This window comes from Gossypium arboreum, chromosome 5 (genome assembly GCF_025698485.1).
Source record: "Gossypium arboreum isolate Shixiya-1 chromosome 5, ASM2569848v2, whole genome shotgun sequence".
Taxonomy (NCBI): domain Eukaryota; kingdom Viridiplantae; phylum Streptophyta; class Magnoliopsida; order Malvales; family Malvaceae; genus Gossypium; species Gossypium arboreum.
The window spans coordinates 983,068-1,001,997 of record NC_069074.1 but is presented as its reverse complement, the minus strand read 5'-3'; the positions used below and the strand labels follow the sequence as shown (position 1 = coordinate 1,001,997).

Sequence of the window (18,930 nt, the reverse complement as noted above, 5' to 3'; positions counted from 1 at the left end):
TATAGATTGTATTAATTTCACCTATAATTCAAGTTACAAAAATGCAACATGTTATTACTAAGGTGAAGTTAATATAAAAAATAATTTTTTTAGAATAACAAATGTTTCTTAATCATATTTCGAAGCCTATGTCTCAAATTAAAGAGCTATCTATAATGCTTGTGTCAGGCACTATTCTCTTAAATGGTATCATACCCCATGATATAATGTAAGAAAACCTTTTGTATTTTTATAATCAGCATCAATCTTATGTTATTTGGGTTCACAATTCAAATAGTCTGTTAGTTTTAGTTATAAAATTTATATAAACTTAATTTGAAAAAATATTTAAGGTAGATTATATCTCTTTAACAGTACATATATTAAATAAAATGTAATATTTAAATTTAACTTTACCACTAAAAATTAAACCTGAGCAACAACTAATATTTAATAACAAAGTAGAAATAAATGTAAATGCAGAAAACAATTATGTAAATAGTATTTTTATAAAAATATATGACCATGATGATGATGAAGAGGAGGAGAATGTGATTAAAATAATAAAATTATAGTTTTGGAAGCTTAATGTCTTGGATTTAATTATCAAAAGACATTTTTTTAGATTTATTCGAGGTTTAATTTTTCTTATAAATTTTATATAAAAATGTAAAAATATATATATTATTGTCCTAATATTTATTATCTTTTAAAAGGAAATAATTTTTAATTATTTTCATAATTGTGGTACCAATTCAGTTATGTACTTAAATATGGAGGTGGGAAAGAGACAACATCAAAAAGTTTGAATCGAGTTATTTTAAAATTTAAATTATTTCTAGCTTAAATAAATTTAAATTTAAATTTTTAAAATTAATCTAAACGTAAAATAATTTTTTAATTAGCTCGAAATTTGGCTTTATTTATTAATATGAATATACTTTTCCAAATAAATAAAAACAACAAAATATACATTAAATATTTATTTTCTAGGTCTTTCGCATGCATATATTTTAATCAAAACATCATTATAAATCTGATTACAAGTTTTATTCCTTCTTCGTTAGAGCTTTACATTTTGAAAACTCGACTTTATACGTGTAAAATATATGGAAATGCTAAAACAGTAGTAAAATCACCAATATTATATTTGATTCAAAGGGAAAAAAAAAAAAGTGTTGGGTGGTGCGGTATAATTTATGAAAAATAAATATAAATTGGATTTCATTTTCCAGAAATAGAAATGAATGGACCCCATAACCAGAAGAATTGCAAAGCAAGTTGATAACTACATGGGCCATACATTGGGTGTGATCTGAGGAATATGAATCTCTCTCTCTTTAAATTCAACCAAATATAACCAATCTTATGATCTATCTATCTCTCGGACACTGACGCTAGATCTGTCCCTGGAAATATTAACATTTTCAAAAAAAATAAAATATTTTAAAAAATATTCAAAAAAATTAGTCCCAGTAATCCGCATGGATAATAATAAAAAAAACTCAATCAAGAAAGAAAATAAGTGATTCAAAACTCAATTATTCTCGAGAAAAATAAAGATACAAATTGAAATTGGAAGATAAATAATTTTTTCCTGTTCTCTTTTTGCTTTAATAATTTTGCCTTATTATAAAGGAGCTTAGCTGTTTTGTTTGCCACAACTCTTTCAAGTTTCCACTTGCTTTTGGCTTTTCCAATAGAAGAAATAACTAATTATTTTTAAAAAAGAGGGCAAAAAATGAGAAGCTAAATTAATTTAAACTAAAGTTGTATTTTTTATAGCAAAGACGAGAGTTTGGTATTTAATAGGTGGTAATGGTAAAAATTTCCAATTATCAATGGTTGAATTAAGTCTCTCCCTTTTTAGTTAATTTATTCCATTATGCCAAAGATTTTTTTCTTTTCTAAAAATAAAGGTCCTTATATAATATTGGATTTTACAATAACTCATATTCACGATTTAATACCTAAAATTAGTTGGAGGTAATAAATGTTATATATAATATATAATCAACGCTTTTTAAAATTGAAATTGTTAATATTTTCTGTATTCAAGAATTACTTGTTAACAAAAGCAGCCAATTTCAAGACATAAAGTTGGAGAAAGAAAGAAATTGAAAAAATAATTAAAAATCACTGTAGCAGATCTCGTTGTTTTAACGCTATATCCCCGTGTCTCTCTGGCTTAGCTCAGCTTGAGTCAAATACTTTCTTGGCCTTCATTTGTTTTCCTCTAAAAGGAACAACAGAGAAGAAAACTTCATCAAACAAGGAAAAAACTTAAAAAGTAAAACAATTGAGAGAAGATGTCCTGGCAAGCGTATGTAGATGATCACTTGATGTGTGATATTGAGGGCAACCATCTCTCTGCCGCCGCTATCATTGGCCAAGACGGCAGCGTTTGGGCCCAGAGCTCCAATTTCCCTCAGGTTGTTTTCTTCTACTTTTTAAACTCTTCCTCCTCATATCCTTTCCTTTTGATAGTTTTGAGCCAGGAGATCTGATTCTTAATGGTCGATATCTCTTTTTGCATGATTTATAAGCTGATCTGATTTGCTTCTAAGGATTGATTTTTGTTCACTCTTTGCTGAAAATAAAACTGTCGTTTTTTTATATGATTTATTAGTTTATCTATTATGGGGATATTGAAAGATTGTTCTTTTTTCATGCGTGGAAATTCGAAAATTCCTTATGATTTCCGGGTTTGTTTCTGTTTTGTTAGTTTTGTAAGTATTAATCATCATTTGAGTAAAATGAATTAAGATTTGTTAATTGATCTCTGCAAATGACCATAATCATGACAAACACAATAAGAGTGAAATTTTCTGCTAAAGACAATAAAAGTGAAATTAGCAAATGACCATAATTTCTGCCAATCATTGTTTCTTTGGTTCTATGTTAATTTCAGTTCAAGCCAGAAGAAATCACTGGCATCATGAATGACTTTTCTGAACCTGGATCGCTTGCTCCGACTGGATTGTACCTTGGTGGCACAAAATACATGGTGATCCAAGGTGAACCCGGAGCTGTTATTCGAGGGAAAAAGGTGATGCTGTCCCTTTGTTCCAAATTTTATTTTGTTTATGACACTGAAAAATCTCATGCTCACATGCATTCTTACATTTTGTTTAATACAAATATTTTTCTTACATTTTGTTTAATGCAAATGGATTACTTACATGTTCCAAGTGTAGTTTTTAGTTGGATAGATAAAAAAAAAAAAAAAAGAAAAAGAAAAGGAAAAACCTATATTGCAAATAGATTTTCAAGCACAGAACACCTGAGCACATTGTGAAGTGATACTATTGTTGATTAGCCATTCAAAACTAGGTAACTTGATATTGTGGTCGCATATCTATTTGGTCTGCAATTGCCTTTTGCTGTCACATTTTTATATGCGGCTGTTTAGCTTGTGCCCTTGAACCCTGAGAGAGACTCCTTGAGGAAGGAAAGGAAGGAGAGACATATAGTTGCTACCGCATAACTTTTCAGCCACCTTCATATTTTTGGTTTTATGTCATGGTTGTATTCTGAGCCTTTTGTCATTTTTAATTTCAGGGCCCCGGAGGTGTTACTGTTAAAAAGACCAACCTGGCCTTGATCATTGGGATCTATGACGAGCCAATGACTCCAGGTCAGTGCAACATGATTGTGGAAAGGCTTGGTGATTATCTCATAGACCAGGGTCTTTGATCACTTTGGTGTAACCTTAATTGTTGCAATTCTTCCTGGCTTCTTCTATACAAAAGTGCATCTACCACCACCTCTTGTAATGGTTGGCTGCAATTAAATAATAGTATTACTAGTATTAAAGTCGTCGGGAACCTTTTCCAGAAACAATAGGCTTGGTGTTTGTAATAGTGATAATGCTTGTGATCCTTTTGCTTTGTTTCTGTGCTTGCTTGATGGATGGTATTGTCAAGATTGTGGAGTGAGGTACTTTGTCTAAATTTTACAATGAATTGTTCTAGTTGATTTGGTAAATCAATTCGAAGCTTTTTGTCTAATCTTATTTGCTAAAAAGCATTAAGACATGCAACAAATGGAACCATTGATTCACGCATCTAGGGTCTTGCAAGGTGCAAAAAAGCTATCAGCAATGACCTGGTAGTTGATACTGTCTGCTTGGCCTGCCAACTGCAAAGTTGGTGGTCATTATTGAAGAATTTGCCGAGTTTTAAATGAGGAATATTGGATTGAGAAATGAACCCTTGGCCTTCAACTTGCATGAATAAAACAGGATAGGAGAGCAATGGACACCATGCATTCTCATTATTCAGTGCCCTTATTAGCTCTCTCAAATACAAAACAAAAACCAGAGGCTACCTTCACATACGTTTCACATTGCCCTGGTTTTAACGAAGACATTAAAACTAAAAAAACCAAATACAAAGAAACTAGCAATCCGTGCACACGCCGCGGTCCATAACGAGAAAGTTGTAGTAATGGCAGTCGTCCTACTTGCTGCAGTTTTGGTAATCCTGCATGATGGTTACAACAATCATTCCTTTATTTTCATGATGTATCCTCTTTTGTATGAATCGAAGACAGGGATCAAGTTAAGGGAAGCATGTAATGATGAAATATAACAATAGAAAGGGCGATAAAACGAAGGGTATGGTAAATAACATGTTTCAGAATTTGTACTTACAGTTATAGATGCAGTTATCATAGCCTGCACAAATAATGAAAAAAAGATCATGGAAATTAGTTTTTTAGACTTTGAGAAATAGTTCAATTTTGTGACCAAATTTCTGCATAAAGTAATGGACTTACTAGGGTCCGTAGAAACTTTGATCCCAGTTCCTCCAAAACTGCATGCATCATCGGTGGCCCCATTTTTCTGGTAGTAATTGTTGAATGCAAAAGAGGCATGAGAAACTAGGGTATCTGGCTGAAAACATCGCTGGCCAGGCTGAATTGCCGAACAATCTGCTTTTCCTTGACCACAAGCCCAATCTAGCGCATTCTGTAAAGCCGAATTTGAAGCCTGGCTAGAAGCAATGCACCAGCTTTTTCCGGTTCCTTTTCCAGGAAAGTTCAGGTTATATACACTCCTCATGTCGGGATAAAATAAACCAAAGTTTCTCTCTATTTCCGGTCCTCGCTTCTTGTTCTCATTAAACAAGGAGAAAATGTACACATCTAGGTTTGCACGAGGCATAGCAGGCGTACCGGAGCCACCCATAACATGACTAATTAAGTTGGTGTTGTAAGTCTGGGCATAGTCAATGTTAGCGTAGTCGTCGACACTGTCAAGACTTACGTTATAGTCATAAGTCTTGGCATTGTGAGTACTAGCATGTGGTGGCCTAGAACCATGTGTAGGCCAGCCGGTTTCCGTAACAATAATGTCGTTTATTCTCGAATTCGTATTGGCCAGGGTAAAATGAACAGTATCTGGCTGAGCATCAAATTTGCTCCTAGTTGTTTTGAAATTCAGATTGGCAATGGCGTAAAAAACAGCGTCTAGCTGAGCATCAAAAATGTTCTTGTAACTAAGGCGGGTATTCGGATCTACGAAAATCGTAGAGGGTGACTTAAATAGAACAGCATCCAAAGAAGAAGCTCCAATAGCGTAAATAGGATATAAATTGACCATAAAAGGTGATTGGTTCTCTTCTAGAAAGTCCAACAAAGATCTCAAGACATTTTCATAGCTACTGCTAAATGCCCCTTCGGAAGGTGGGTAGGATTTGGATAAAACCCCAAAGGAGAGTGGAGTTGAAACCTTGATTTCACCTTGCAGGTTGGCCGATTTCAAAGCTGAGACTACATTTCTCATGGCGGGCACAACCAAGTTGGCGGCATTATCTGGGCTATTAGTCACTTCAACACCTACAGTAATGTGGGTGATCTTTGTGGCTGGGTAGTACGGGAGGATGCTATTCCTCAGCCAGGAATCTACATATGGTTGGGACTGGAATTGTGATAACTCTGCATTAGGAACCCCCACCATAAGTTCAATACCGGTCTTTGAAAAGGCCCGCAACACTTCGGGTCTATAATTATAAATCCTAAGGTACTGAATGTTGTGATTTCGAACCAATTGTGCTACTTGATCAGGGGATGGAAGATTATCAGCATCCATTCCATAATCAACTCCAACTTTGCTTCCCCTACAAAAATCTGCCCATCGAAATTGAATTTTGATATTTGATTTAAATTCAGATATTCTACAAATATTAATACGAATTTAAATAATAAAATAATTATAATTCTTTTTGAGATATCTGATAAATGAAACGATTCAGACATTTTGAAAATTTACATATATCCCATCTGTTATTATAAGAAAGAGGGAAAAGAATGAAAGCACACAACACAAGCAGAGTACTCAGAAAAGCTGAGATTTTTTACTCAAAACCAGAGATTAAAAGCCTGGAAAATACAATGGTCTAAGCAAATATGAAAAGAAGAAAAGATGGCTAAAAGCTTGAATCTTGAAGCCATTGACGGCCCATTGTTTATGAAATCCAATAGCTACCGCCTAAATATCTTCCTTCTTTAAGGCACATTGATGATTGACCAATGACCTCACAATATTATATTGTTTCGTTTACTTGTGTGGTGTATGTAGAAAAGTAGATGAGTTAGGTTCATTGACTCTAAAATGGTTAAGTCTTTATTCTTTGACTCTTTCCACTTGATCAAATTTTGTTCCTAAAATTAAGCCAAAGAGAGACAGGATCTAATAAAATTTTTAGATAGAGGTCATATCAACAAAAGAATTAAACACAAATATTACATAAAATTAAAATTTGAACATGACGTTAATATATTGACCTATTGAGAAATTAATTATTGAAATAAATACTATGAAAAAAAAGAGAAAAGAAAATACGAGAATACCTAACAGAAGCAGCAACAAAGAGAGTGCAAAAACAAGCTTAAATCTTGAAGCCATCGATTTTAAAAATTGATGCCAAATAATGTTGTTCTTTCCTTTACACTAACTGGCATCCAAGCTTCTTTTTATAGTGAAAAACTAGCCTCCAGATTGGAAATCCATGGTCACATAAAACATTGACCAAAGACCAAAGTCGATGCCGTCTTTGATACCTCACAACTCTCCTCCACATTATTGTATAACATTGAATTGTTTCATCCACTTGTGTACGTATAAAAGAGGGAAAATAGGGATGTTAACTTCATAATGACTATATTGTCTTTATTTTATGAAGTTTTTGAAAATTAATTATCAAAGTAAGTAAAATAAAATAAATATCAAATTAAAATTTTGATTTTGTTTCATATATATATATATATATAAAACTTTAATTTTAATTCAATTGTATACATTTAAAAAAATGAGTATGTACATTTATTTTCATATTCGAATAATATAGTTGTTTGTATCTACTTCATATCAAAATAAAGCTGCAGATTCAATAATATTGTTAGTAATTTGTAAAAATTGAATCAAATCAAATTTTTATTATAAAATTGTACAATATCAATGTTCATATATGATATATTACATATTGAATTAAAGTTTATGTATAATTTTGATATTTATTCTTTAAAAAAAAAATTTAGTTCAAATCCCATATCTAACTCAAAATGATTGAGTTAACAAATTTAATAAAAACAAATCTTAACTAATATATTTTATTCTTTAATACACTTAAACACGAAACAAATCAAAAAAATTTTGAGCATGCTAGTGTATGTATTCTATCACATACATGCATTATAAAAACTAGGGGCAACCTTCATATATGTTTAAAACTAGTCAACTATCTTCGGATGGTCCGTCTAACAAGTTGCCCAGCTTGAGAAACTAAAAAATCATCACTAAGAAACTAACTAACAATAGCAATGGTAGTCGTATTACATGCTGCAGTTTTCGTAGTCCAGCATGATAATCACAACAATTAAACGTTGGTAACACTAGCTTAGCTCATGCACTCGTTCACGATAATCGCAACAACTACTTTATTCTCATGATACGTCCTCTTCTGTACAAATCGAAAACACGGAAGCAGCTAGTAATGATGAAATATAACAATAGAAAGGGCGAAAAGACAAAGTGTAGGGTACATAGGATGTTTCAGAATTTATATACTTACAGTGATAGCTGCATTCACCATAGCCTGCACAAATAAATAAAACAGATAATGGAAAGTTTTTTAGCCTGGAGATATCATGCAAATTTGTTATTAAATTCTGCATATTGTAATTGACTTACTAGGGTCCGTATAAACTTTGATCCCAGTTCCTCCAAAACTGCATGCATCATCGGTGGCTCCATTTTTCTGGTAGTAATTGTTGAAGGCGAAAGAGGTATGAGAAAATAGGGTATCTGGTTCAAAACATTGCTGGCCTGGCTGAATTGCCGAACAATTCGCTTTTCCCAGAATGCAAGCCCAATTTAGCAAATACTGTAAATCCGAATCCAAAGCCTGGCTAGAAGCAATGCACCAGCTTCTTCCTCCTTTGTCAGGAAAGCCCAGGTTATATACACTCGACATGTCCGGATAAAATATGCCAAAGTTTCTCTCTGTTTCCGGTCCTGGGTTTAGGTTCTCACTAAACAAGGTGAAAATGAACACATATAGGTTTACACCGGGCATAGCAGGCGTACCAGGGCCATCCATAAACTGACGAATTAAGTTGGTGTTGTAAGTCTGGGCATTGTCAATACTAGCATAGGGTGAACCTCTCGTAGGCCAGCCAGTTTCCGTTACAATAATCTTCATTCTGCTAAAATTCAGATTGGCCAAAGCAAAATGAAAAGCATCTAGCTGAGCATCAAAAATGTTATTGTAACTTAAACCGGTATTTGGGTCTACGAAAATCGAAGAGGATGACTTAAACAGAACATAATCCAAAGAAGAATCTCCATTGATCATAGCGTAAAAAGGATATAAGTCGACCATAAAAGGTGATTGGTTCTCTTCCAGGAAGTCCAACAAAGGTCGCAAGACATTTTCATAGCTACTGCTAAATGCCCCTTCGGAAGGTGGGTAGGATTTCGATAAAACCCCAAAGGGGAGTGGAGTTGAAACCTTGATCCTATCTTGCAGGTTAGCTGTTTTCAATGCGAAAACAACATTTCTCATGGCGGGTACAACCAAGTTGGTGGCATTGTCCAGGCTATCAATCATTTCAATACCAACAGTAATGTGGGTGATATTTGTGGCTGGGTAGTATGGGAGGATGCTATTCCTTAGCCAGGAATCTACATAAGATTGGGACTGGAATGCTGATAAGTCTGCATTACGAACTCCCACCATAAGTTCAATGCTAGTGTTTGAAAAGGCCTTTAACACTTTGGGATCGGAATCATAAATCCTGAGGTACTGAATATTGTGTTTTTCAACCAATTGTGCTACTTGATCAGGTGGTGGAAGATTATTAGCATTCCTTCCATAGGCAACACCAACTTTGCTTCCCCTACAGAAATCTGCCCATGAAATTGAGCAACCTCTTCATTAGCTAAAAGATTGGGCGGAAGATGAAGTAGTAAAAGTTTCTCGTGTAACACATATGGGAAAAACACGTTCAACATGTATTTTCTACGGCAAAAACATAGTATTTAAAGGAAAAAGGAAAGGTTTTAATAAGTTTCCGTGATTTAGTTCGTTTTTTCCTTGGGGGACAAAATGAATATTGCATTATTTTAACCAATATATTTTTGTATATCTCAATTCCCACTCTACTTTTTCATAGAATTCTTGTAACATTTCTCATCACACTTTTAAATACATTGTTTTTGTTCAATTCAAGTCTTGGAAAACAACAACGCTTATGGAATGATAGCACAAGACAAGCAGAGTGCTGTGAAAAACTGAGCTTTTTTACTCAAAATCAAAGATTAAAAGCCTCAAAATTGCAAATGGCCCAAGCAAAGATGAATAGAGAAAAGCAGAAACAAATGGGTTATGGGAAAGAAAATAAAGCAGAAACTGAAGCAGTGTTAAGTGAGTGTAGTATTAATTCCAGAATCAAACACGATGAAGAGAAGAAAAGATACATAAAAACTAGAATCCTGAAGCCAGTGTTTATGAAATCTAATAGCTACTGCCAAAAATATCTTCTTTGTTTAAGGTACATTGACCAAAGACCTCACATTATTAACTTGTTTCGTTTACTTGTGTGGCGTTGTAGAAAAGGAGTAAGAGTTGGGTTCATTATATTGACCCTTAAATGGGTTGAGTCTTTCTTCTCTCTGTGTTCATTTAAGAGGTACCAACTAAAGAATTAAATATAAATATTTTATAACATATATATATATTAAGTTTGTATTAAGTTTATACGTAAAGTTAGAATCCTAAACATGATGCCAATGAATTTAAAATCAACCACTAGATCACAATAGCATATTTGCCAATTCAGATATTAATTGCAGAAATGAAGACTTACCTAACAGTTGAAGCAGCAGAGAGAGTGCAAACGCAAGCTTGAATCTCGAAGCCATTGTTCATGAAAATTTATTAGTTATTGCCAAATAACGTTCTTTCAAGCTTTTTCTAATAGAAAAAAGCTAGCATCTAGATGGGAAATTCATGGCCACATAAAATAAATTGATTTTTAGATACAACGACCAAAGACCAAGGTCGATGCAGTATTTGATACTTCGCATTGCTTCCCCCACGTAATTGTATTACATTAAATTGTTTCATCAACCTGTGTATGTATAAAGAGAGGAATATATTGACTCTGGATCATAAAAGTTGATCTTAGACCACAGCCGCAAGGAGAAGGTTGAAGGGTCTCGAAGTAGACATGAATATTTTAATATGAAAAATTACGCGGTCACATCAAGTAATCATGATTTTAAATTTTTTTGGAGACTACATCTTGCGAGTTACGCTTGGTCAAGTGCCGATCTTTCTACTACCAACATGCATATTTAGATCCTAGTAACACAAATTCGGATAAAAATGAACCATTGGCATTTTAACTAGCTTGAATAAAATGTGATATAAGATAGACAATATATATATATCATACATTCTCATAATTATTCAGTGTCTCATAAAGCATTAATGATCACCAAACAAAAATTAGAAGCAATTTTCATATATGTTTCAAACTTGTAAACTACTTTCCAGATGATACATCTAACACGTTGCTTAGCTTTTGACAGAAAAGATACTAAAAATTTCGACATTGTGCCAAATTGACATATTTATGTGCTTTATTTTGATAAATCATTTGGGCACAAAGCTACTAAATTTGGTGTTTATTGCCTAATTTCTATGTAAGTGCAGTGCATGTAACGATCCGAAAGTCGGTGGTGTCGAAAAATACAATTTCGGGATCCCATTTTCGTAAACTAAGTCCGTAAATATATTTCTTAAACATTTACAGAGTTACATGAACTAAGGACTAAAGTGGAAATTATACCACTTAAGAATTAAAGTGTACGGTGGCTACATAATTATATAAGGAAATATGTTATAAAATTTATAAAACTTGTAATAAAAATAAAGTAATTTACGATAAAAGTGTGGTGGAAGGAAAGAGAAGGCATTTCTTCCTTCTTCCTCATGCAACTGAATTTGACAAAACAAAAGAGAAGTTGCGGCCATAACGGTTTCAATCTTAGGAAGCTTTAAATGGTTAATATAATACAATCTTTTTATTGTAATTTTAATATTTTTGAGATATGGGAAGTTTAATCTAGTTAACTTATATTTCAATTAGTAAAACTATTAAAATTTTGAAAGTTGTTATAGTTGAGAATTGAAAGTTTTAGGTGTTAAATTAATAAATTTTAAGTTTAGTAGTGAAAAAGACCAAATTAATTAGTAAAATTAATTGATAATTTCGTATATTAGGGACTAAACTAAATAAATTATAAAATTTACTGTAGAAATAAGAAATAGGAGGTCCCTAATAGATTATAGTGAAATCGGATTTCAATTTGGAGTTTTAAATAGGAAGTTATGTTAGTCCAAATTTTAAGGACTAAATTAAATAAAATACAAAGGTTGTATAAAATTACAATTGATTGTGAATTTAGTTGTATATTGATGGTATTATGTGTTTATGTTAATCCATAGCTAACGTCGAACCGAAATCTTCGAAAGGGAGAGGAAAAGGTAAAGTCGTCGATAAATAACTTAAAATTTACAGTTTGTATTTCTATAATTCGAAACACTTCAATTGTTGCATTTCTATTATGTTCTGCATTTTTATTATGTTTTGCATGTCATGCATGTTTAATGCAGGCTAAGAGGGATTGTTTTGGGTATAAATGATATAAGGTTGTGAAAGGGTTAGTAATAGATATTAATTGGTACATTTTGGCCAAAATAACTTGTGCCCTCGTGACATCATTCAAACGTCGTTGCGATGAGGAATGACTTATAGGGTCACAGTGCAACAAGAGACTCGTTGTCGCGACGAGGCCATTACAATAGCTTAACGTCATGATGTGACAAACTGTTCATCGTCATCTCGACTTGAAAAGGAGGATGTCACGACGTCAATCCTATGTTTTTAGCTCGGGTCAACTCTAGAACTTACGTAAACTTGTATAAGACCTGTGATTGACTTTATTTCATGTGAAATGTATGGTTTAACTAAATTTTTATTATTAGTTGCTATGAATTGTCCGTGTTTTAATTGCAATTGTTCCAATAACGAATGTAATATCTTGTAACTTGAACCCGGCGATCGGAGTGTTACAGTGTAAGTTCAAAATGTTAGGAACAAGTGAAAATATGAAGTCACATAAAAGATTTGAGATTATTTTATTTAATATTTATTTGTATTATTTTTATTTAAATAATATCTGTAAAAGTATTTATTAAGAATTTAATTAGGAATAAGTCCTTATATTTTATTTAATAAACCTTATCTTTAAAAATTTGTATAGGAGTAAATACTAAGTATCAATTTTCAGCATAAATACTGGAAATTGAAGAAACAAAGGGTGCATTTTTTCTTGCTTTTGCTTTTTGGGGAAAGAGGTTTTTGCTTTTCAATGCTTACTTGCTGTTTCGTTCTTTTTATTATTTTAGCTTTATTTCGTCTTAATTTTTTGTTTTTTGTTTTTTTTTTTGTTTTTTACTATCAGCAATTAAACTATTTTCTAGTTAAAAGTTGACTAAATTTTGGAATGTGAGTTGAGAGATCTGAAATCACACTTAAACTCTTGTCGTTTGGATATTTATTTTTTTTCAGTTCAAGAAATAGAAAAAATCATCTCATAGTATTATTTTTTTACATCATTTCAGATATAATCTTTGGTGAGATATGTTGGCAACGATACCATAGGTTTTTATTTACTATATTACTGACGTTCGATTTTTATTTATTTGATTTTATATTACTTTAATCTTTTTATTTATTTTACGTAAGAGTTATACGTACGAAACTGTTCACGAAATGTTCTGATTATGAAAATTTCAAATAAGAGCAAACTAAAATCTTTATGAGATCGATCCTACTCCCTATTTTTTAACCGTTAAAAGTTATTTTTAATAGATTCACTGATGAAAACCATTACAAAGAAGTAGCAATGGTAGTCGTATTACAAGCTGCAGTTTTGGTAATCATGTGATAATCGCAATAATTATACGTTGGTAACATTAGCTTAGCTCATGAGGTCGCCCACGATAATCACAACAACTACTTTATTCTTATGATACGTCCTCTTCTGTACAAATCGATAAAAACGGAATCAGCGTGTAATGATAATATTAACAATAGAAAGGGCGACAAGACAGTTTATGGAACATGGGATGTTTCAGAATTTGTACTTACAGTGATAGATGCAATTCCCATAGCCTGCACAAATAAATTAAATAGATATATAACTGTTTGCAGTTTGGAAAATCAGATGAGTTAAATTGAAGGGTCAAACAAGAGAATTACTAGGATCCTGATCAACTTTGATTGCATTTCCACGGAAACTGCAGGAAGCATCAGTAGCACCATTTTTCTGGTAGTAATTGTTGAAGGCGAAAGAGGCATGAGCAAGTAGAGTATCTGGCTGAAAACATTTCTGGTTAGGCTGAATTTCCGAACAATCAGCTTTTCCAGGACCGCATGCCCAATCTAATGCATTCTGTAAATTCGACCTAGAAGCCTGACTAGAAGCAACGCACCAAGTTCTTCCTTTCGGATCCCTACTTTTTACTGTGAAAATAAAAAAAAAATCCCAGTTTCTCTAATGATATCAAATATGCAAAAATAGACAGTTTGGGGGGCGCAAAAGAAAAATAGGTATGGTACATGAGATGTTTAAGAATCTGTACTTACCATTATAGATGCAACTACCATAGCCTGCACAAATAATGGAAAATAGTTTTTTAGATTTTTAGAGTTGAGAAATCATGCAATATTGTGATCAAATTCTGCATCAAGTAATTGACTTACTAGGGTCGTTATAGACTACGATCCCAGTTCCTCCAAAACTGCATGCTTGATCAGTGAGCCCATTTTTCTGGTAGTAATTGTTGAATGCAAAAGAGGCATGAGAAACTAGATTATTTGGTTCAAAACATTGCTGGTCAGGCTGAAGAGCGGAGCAATCCGCCTTTCCCGGACCACAAGCCCAATCTAGCGCATTCTGTAAAGCCGAATTTGAAGCCTGGCTAGAAGCAACGCACCAGCTTCTTCCGGTTCCTTTTCCAGGGAAGACCAGGTTATAAACACTCCTCATGTCGGGATAAAATAAACCAAAGTTTCTCTCTATTTCCGGTCCTTGCTTCAGGTTCTCATTAAACAAGGAGAAAATGTACACAACTAGCTCTTCGTCAGGCCTAGCAGGAGTACCAGAGCCATCTGTAACATGACGAATTAAGTTGGTGTTGTAAGTCTTGGCATTGTCAATACTAGCATAGGAGTCGTCAACATTGTCAAGACTAGCCATCGCTAACCTATGTCCTCCTGAACCTTTCGTAGGCCAGCCGGTTTCCGTAACAATAATCGGTATTCTTCTGGATTTCCGTTTGGCCAAAGCGAAATGAACAGCATCTAGTTGAGCATCAAAAATGTTCTTGTAACTAAAACCGGTATTCGGGTCTACGAAAATTGAAGAGGGTGACTTAAACAGAACAGCATCCAAAGAAGCATCTCCAATAGCGTAAAAAGGATATAAATTGACCGTAAAAGGTGATTGGTTCTCTTCCAGGAAGTCCAACAAAGGTCCCAAGACATTATCATGGCTACCGTCAAATGCCCCATCGGAAGGTGGGTAGGATTTCGATAAAACCCCAAAGGAGAGTGGAGTTGAAACCTTGATCCTACCCTGGAGGCCAACCTTTTTCAACGCTGAAACGACATTTCTCATGGCGGGCACAGCCAAGTTGGCGGCATCTGGGCTATCAGTCACTTCAACACCTACAGAAATGTCGGTGATCTTTGTAGCGGGGTAGTATGGGAGGATGCTGTTCTTCACCCAGGAATCTACATAAGATTGGGACTGGAATTTGGATAAGTCATCATTATGAACTCCTACCATAAGTTCAATGCCAATGTTTGACAAGGATTTCAGCACTTTGGGATCAGAATCATAAATCCTGAGGTATTGAATGTTGTGTTTTTGAACCAAATCTGATACTTGATCAGGTGATGGAAGATTATTAGCATCCGTTCCGAAGTCAACTCCAACTTTACCTCCCCTACAGAAATCTGGTCAGCGAAATTGACCGGTTTTTACGTTGTTAGTAGAAATAAAGATGAAACAACACGATTAGCACGTACTTAATTTCCCAAGGCAAAAACAAAAATACTGCATTTCTTTTCTGCAATGAAATGGAAAAGTTTAGTAAGCAATTGTCTTATCATCGTCATCACTGCTTCTTACATCAATAATCTCACTCCAATATGCCAAACGAAATTCTTTGCTTATTCCCCTTTGAAAGGAAGTAAAAAGAGCCAACAAAAAAATGTTAAATTCTATGTGTAAATTTTAATTTAATCATTTTATTTTTTATATTTTTGGAAAATATAGAATTTAACCGCTATCATTAACTTTAAAATTTTAAAATTCAAGAAATAAATATATTTTTAAAAATCAAAATAAAATAGATAGATTAAATCAATAATTTTCGTACAACACAATGATTAATAGCAAAATTTTATAAAAAAATTTATGCATTTTTGTGAATATTTCAATTATGTTATTTGAATGTTACTTTTTCTAATTTAATCATATTTTTTTATATTTCAATTTAAAATTTATTTAAATTATATTTTACATTTTTAAATAGAAATAATATTTAATGCACTATCATCATAAATCTAATGCACCATCAATGAATAATAGTATGACACATCGTCATTAAATTAAATAAAATATATATAAAAACTTATAAATAAATACTAATAATTTTACTTAAACACAATTAATCGTAACTATTATAAATAAATATCCATAACTCTCAAACTTAGGTTCTAGGGTTTATAGTGTAAGGTCTCTGGTCTCTAGTATAAGGTGTAAGGTCTCAAGTTTAGGGTTTTAGCATTTATTTATAATTAATTATTATTTAATTATATAATTAAAGTTATTAGTGTACATTTTATAAGTCCTCCATTATATTTTTGTTTCATTTAATGATAATGTGTTATGTTATTATTCATCGATGATGCATGAAATTTATGTTATTATATATACAACGCTGCAATCATAAAATTGAGCCCTGAATTAATATTGAATATAAATTTACAATTTTTTATGTATTTTATTTAGTTCACAATAATAAAGGAAATTTTAATTGATAAGTCTGGCTTGAAACCCTCCACGTTTATAATTCATGGTGTTGATTGTTTACTTAAACATTTTGACTATTTTTTCTCAACTATTATTAGTGTCAAGTTTAGTTTACTTATTTGTTTCATATATATATATATATATATATATAAAGTTCTTTCTTAAATAATAATAAAAAACTCCTAAAAACAAGAGAAATTTGTTGATATCGATAATACACATTTAAGTGTACCCAACTTTACACTCTTCTGATTGTTTTTTGAATAAAATTTCGTAACAACAATGTGACCATCTGTTACTACCATTATTAAACCTTCCTATTAACTACAAGAAAAAGAATGAAACACAAAACAAGCAGACTCAAAATCAGAGATTAAAGCCTGATATATATATACACACACAAATGCGTAAGCCGAGATGAATAGCAAAGCCATTCTTCATTGTGTTAATTAATATTATTAATTGCAGAAACTAGAGAAGAAGAAGATACCTAAAAGCTGAAGCAACAAAGGAACAGCAAAGACGAGCTTGAATGTTGAAGCCATTCTTCATTAAAGATTTTATTAGTAATTAATGCCAAAATATCTGATTCCAAGCTGCTTCTTATAGAGAAAAAGAACCAAGTTGAGAGGAAACTACATCCATCTCTTCCATGCTTATACTACTAAACTATAATGAAAATGGTTCACACCACAGCCCACCCACTTCATTTCATTCAACAATATTATCCTTCATTAATATCCTTTTTGGAGATATTAAAATATCCATTCTACAGCAACTCAACTTATTTATTTGTTCCTTCTTAGGATAATTAAATTTGGTTTTTCCAAATTTATTTTGGTATTTTTTTAAGTCTATGTTCGAGATTTGTGGTTACTCCACTAACAAAAAAAGAGACATATAGTAATTTTTAATTATGTCTGTTAAAAAAATACACTACAATATTACTAGCTCATTAAACATAATGTATTTTTCAATTAATATATGTAAGGGTTTTTTTTAAATGTTACCGATATAATCACAATTGTAATTACAAAATATACTTCCAAACAATTATAACCAAAACTGATGATTTGGCAACCAAAATTTATTTAAATCTAGACCAAAATATATGGTTTTGAAAGAGTGAGCCTGAAATCTTGATATCCATTAAGGCATTTTTGGTTGCAAGTTTATTTTATAAAATTAATATCAATAATAATTATATTTTGTTTTTGTCTTCTCTTTTACATTTTACTATTTAAATACATGTTAAATATTTGAATTTTAATTTAATTCTATATTAACTTTTGAGAATTTTTTATAAAATAAGTCAAATACATTTAATTTATATGTTATTAATTTTTATTATTTTGAAAATAAAAATAAAGAATTGAATAAACTAAATAGCAATATATAAATAAACAATAACAAGAACATGATTAATTTTTATTTTAAAAATTTATAAAATATATTTTAAACCCGAAATCATATGGTAAGTCATAAGTGTCTTTTACCTTTACTTTTCTTTGCCATCATATTTGTATCATTGTCAAAATAATTACTTTACATTATATGTATGGCATATGTCAGTTTTATTTGACATGTGACATCATTATGAAATATTTCTGCGTCACATTATTTCATATTTAAGGACTATGATGATAAACGAAACTTTAACTGCCCAAAGAGGCATTTTTAATGTATAGAAACGAAATTGAAAGTAGGGATAAACTTGAATTATCTCTTTTTAAATATATTATTTGCTTCGATTTTCAACTTAATTAAAAATCGCTTCTTACATCAAAATTTAATTGATTTATTGATTTATGGTTTTATTCTGGTAGAGTTGAATTTAGTCTTGTAAATGAATAAAGAATTTAAGTAATAATTTTGTTTATTAAATTAAATATGTGTATATGTACAAAACTTTGAGTTTTATCTATTAAATGAATTCGACATAAACAAAGTTTATTTAATTTACTTATATTTTTGCACAAAAAATTTATTTATGTTCATTTATAACACTGGTATAATAAATCATTTCAAACTGTTCAATTTTATATAATTAATAATATTGATAATATAGTCTTGTGTATTTGTTTTAATGAAAAATTTTGGTATACTATCAATTAAATTTTAGACTCCACAAGTAAAATTAGAAGATTGACAAATGTCCTAAATAAATATAATAAAATATTAAAAGAACGCTTGGCAATTTTTTAAGGCTGTTGGTAGAATTAAAAAGATATATTGTTGGTGTGTCAAATACTAACCCTTCTTTTTATATATTT

At 31.7% G+C, this 18,930-nt stretch overlaps 4 protein-coding genes across 4 annotated transcripts; 1 reads left to right on the top strand and 3 right to left on the bottom strand.

Annotated features, from left to right (window-relative positions):
* Window positions 1-1,937: 1,937 nt before the first annotated feature.
* LOC108486397 (profilin-1) lies at window positions 1,938-3,966 on the top strand. Its single transcript, XM_017790442.2, has 3 exons — window positions 1,938-2,411; window positions 2,891-3,028; window positions 3,541-3,966. Exons 1-3 carry the CDS (start codon window positions 2,289-2,291, stop codon window positions 3,673-3,675), a joined length of 396 nt encoding a protein of 131 aa, XP_017645931.1. The 5' UTR covers window positions 1,938-2,288; the 3' UTR covers window positions 3,676-3,966.
* LOC108486396 (glucan endo-1,3-beta-glucosidase 13-like) lies at window positions 3,788-6,960 on the bottom strand. The gene is made up of 4 exons (XM_017790441.2): window positions 6,835-6,960; window positions 4,759-6,111; window positions 4,634-4,657; window positions 3,788-4,463 (listed from the first exon to the last, which is right to left on the bottom strand). Coding segments are annotated over exons 1-4 (1,434 nt in total). The 5' UTR covers window positions 6,890-6,960; the 3' UTR covers window positions 3,788-4,461.
* A 920-nt stretch (window positions 6,961-7,880) lies between these two features.
* On the bottom strand, window positions 7,881-10,405 carry LOC108485009 (glucan endo-1,3-beta-glucosidase 13-like). Its single transcript, XM_017788879.1, has 4 exons — window positions 10,351-10,405; window positions 8,190-9,391; window positions 8,055-8,078; window positions 7,881-7,943 (listed from the first exon to the last, which is right to left on the bottom strand). The coding sequence occupies exons 1-4, from the start codon at window positions 10,403-10,405 to the stop codon at window positions 7,881-7,883; spliced, it is 1,344 nt and encodes a 447-aa protein (XP_017644368.1).
* A 2,989-nt stretch (window positions 10,406-13,394) lies between these two features.
* Window positions 13,395-17,295, bottom strand: LOC108485895 (glucan endo-1,3-beta-glucosidase 13-like). Its single transcript, XM_017789741.2, has 6 exons — window positions 17,148-17,295; window positions 14,320-15,576; window positions 14,203-14,226; window positions 13,816-14,079; window positions 13,705-13,728; window positions 13,395-13,597 (listed from the first exon to the last, which is right to left on the bottom strand). Coding segments are annotated over exons 1-6 (1,626 nt in total). The 5' UTR covers window positions 17,203-17,295; the 3' UTR covers window positions 13,395-13,595.
* Window positions 17,296-18,930: the final 1,635 nt, after the last annotated feature.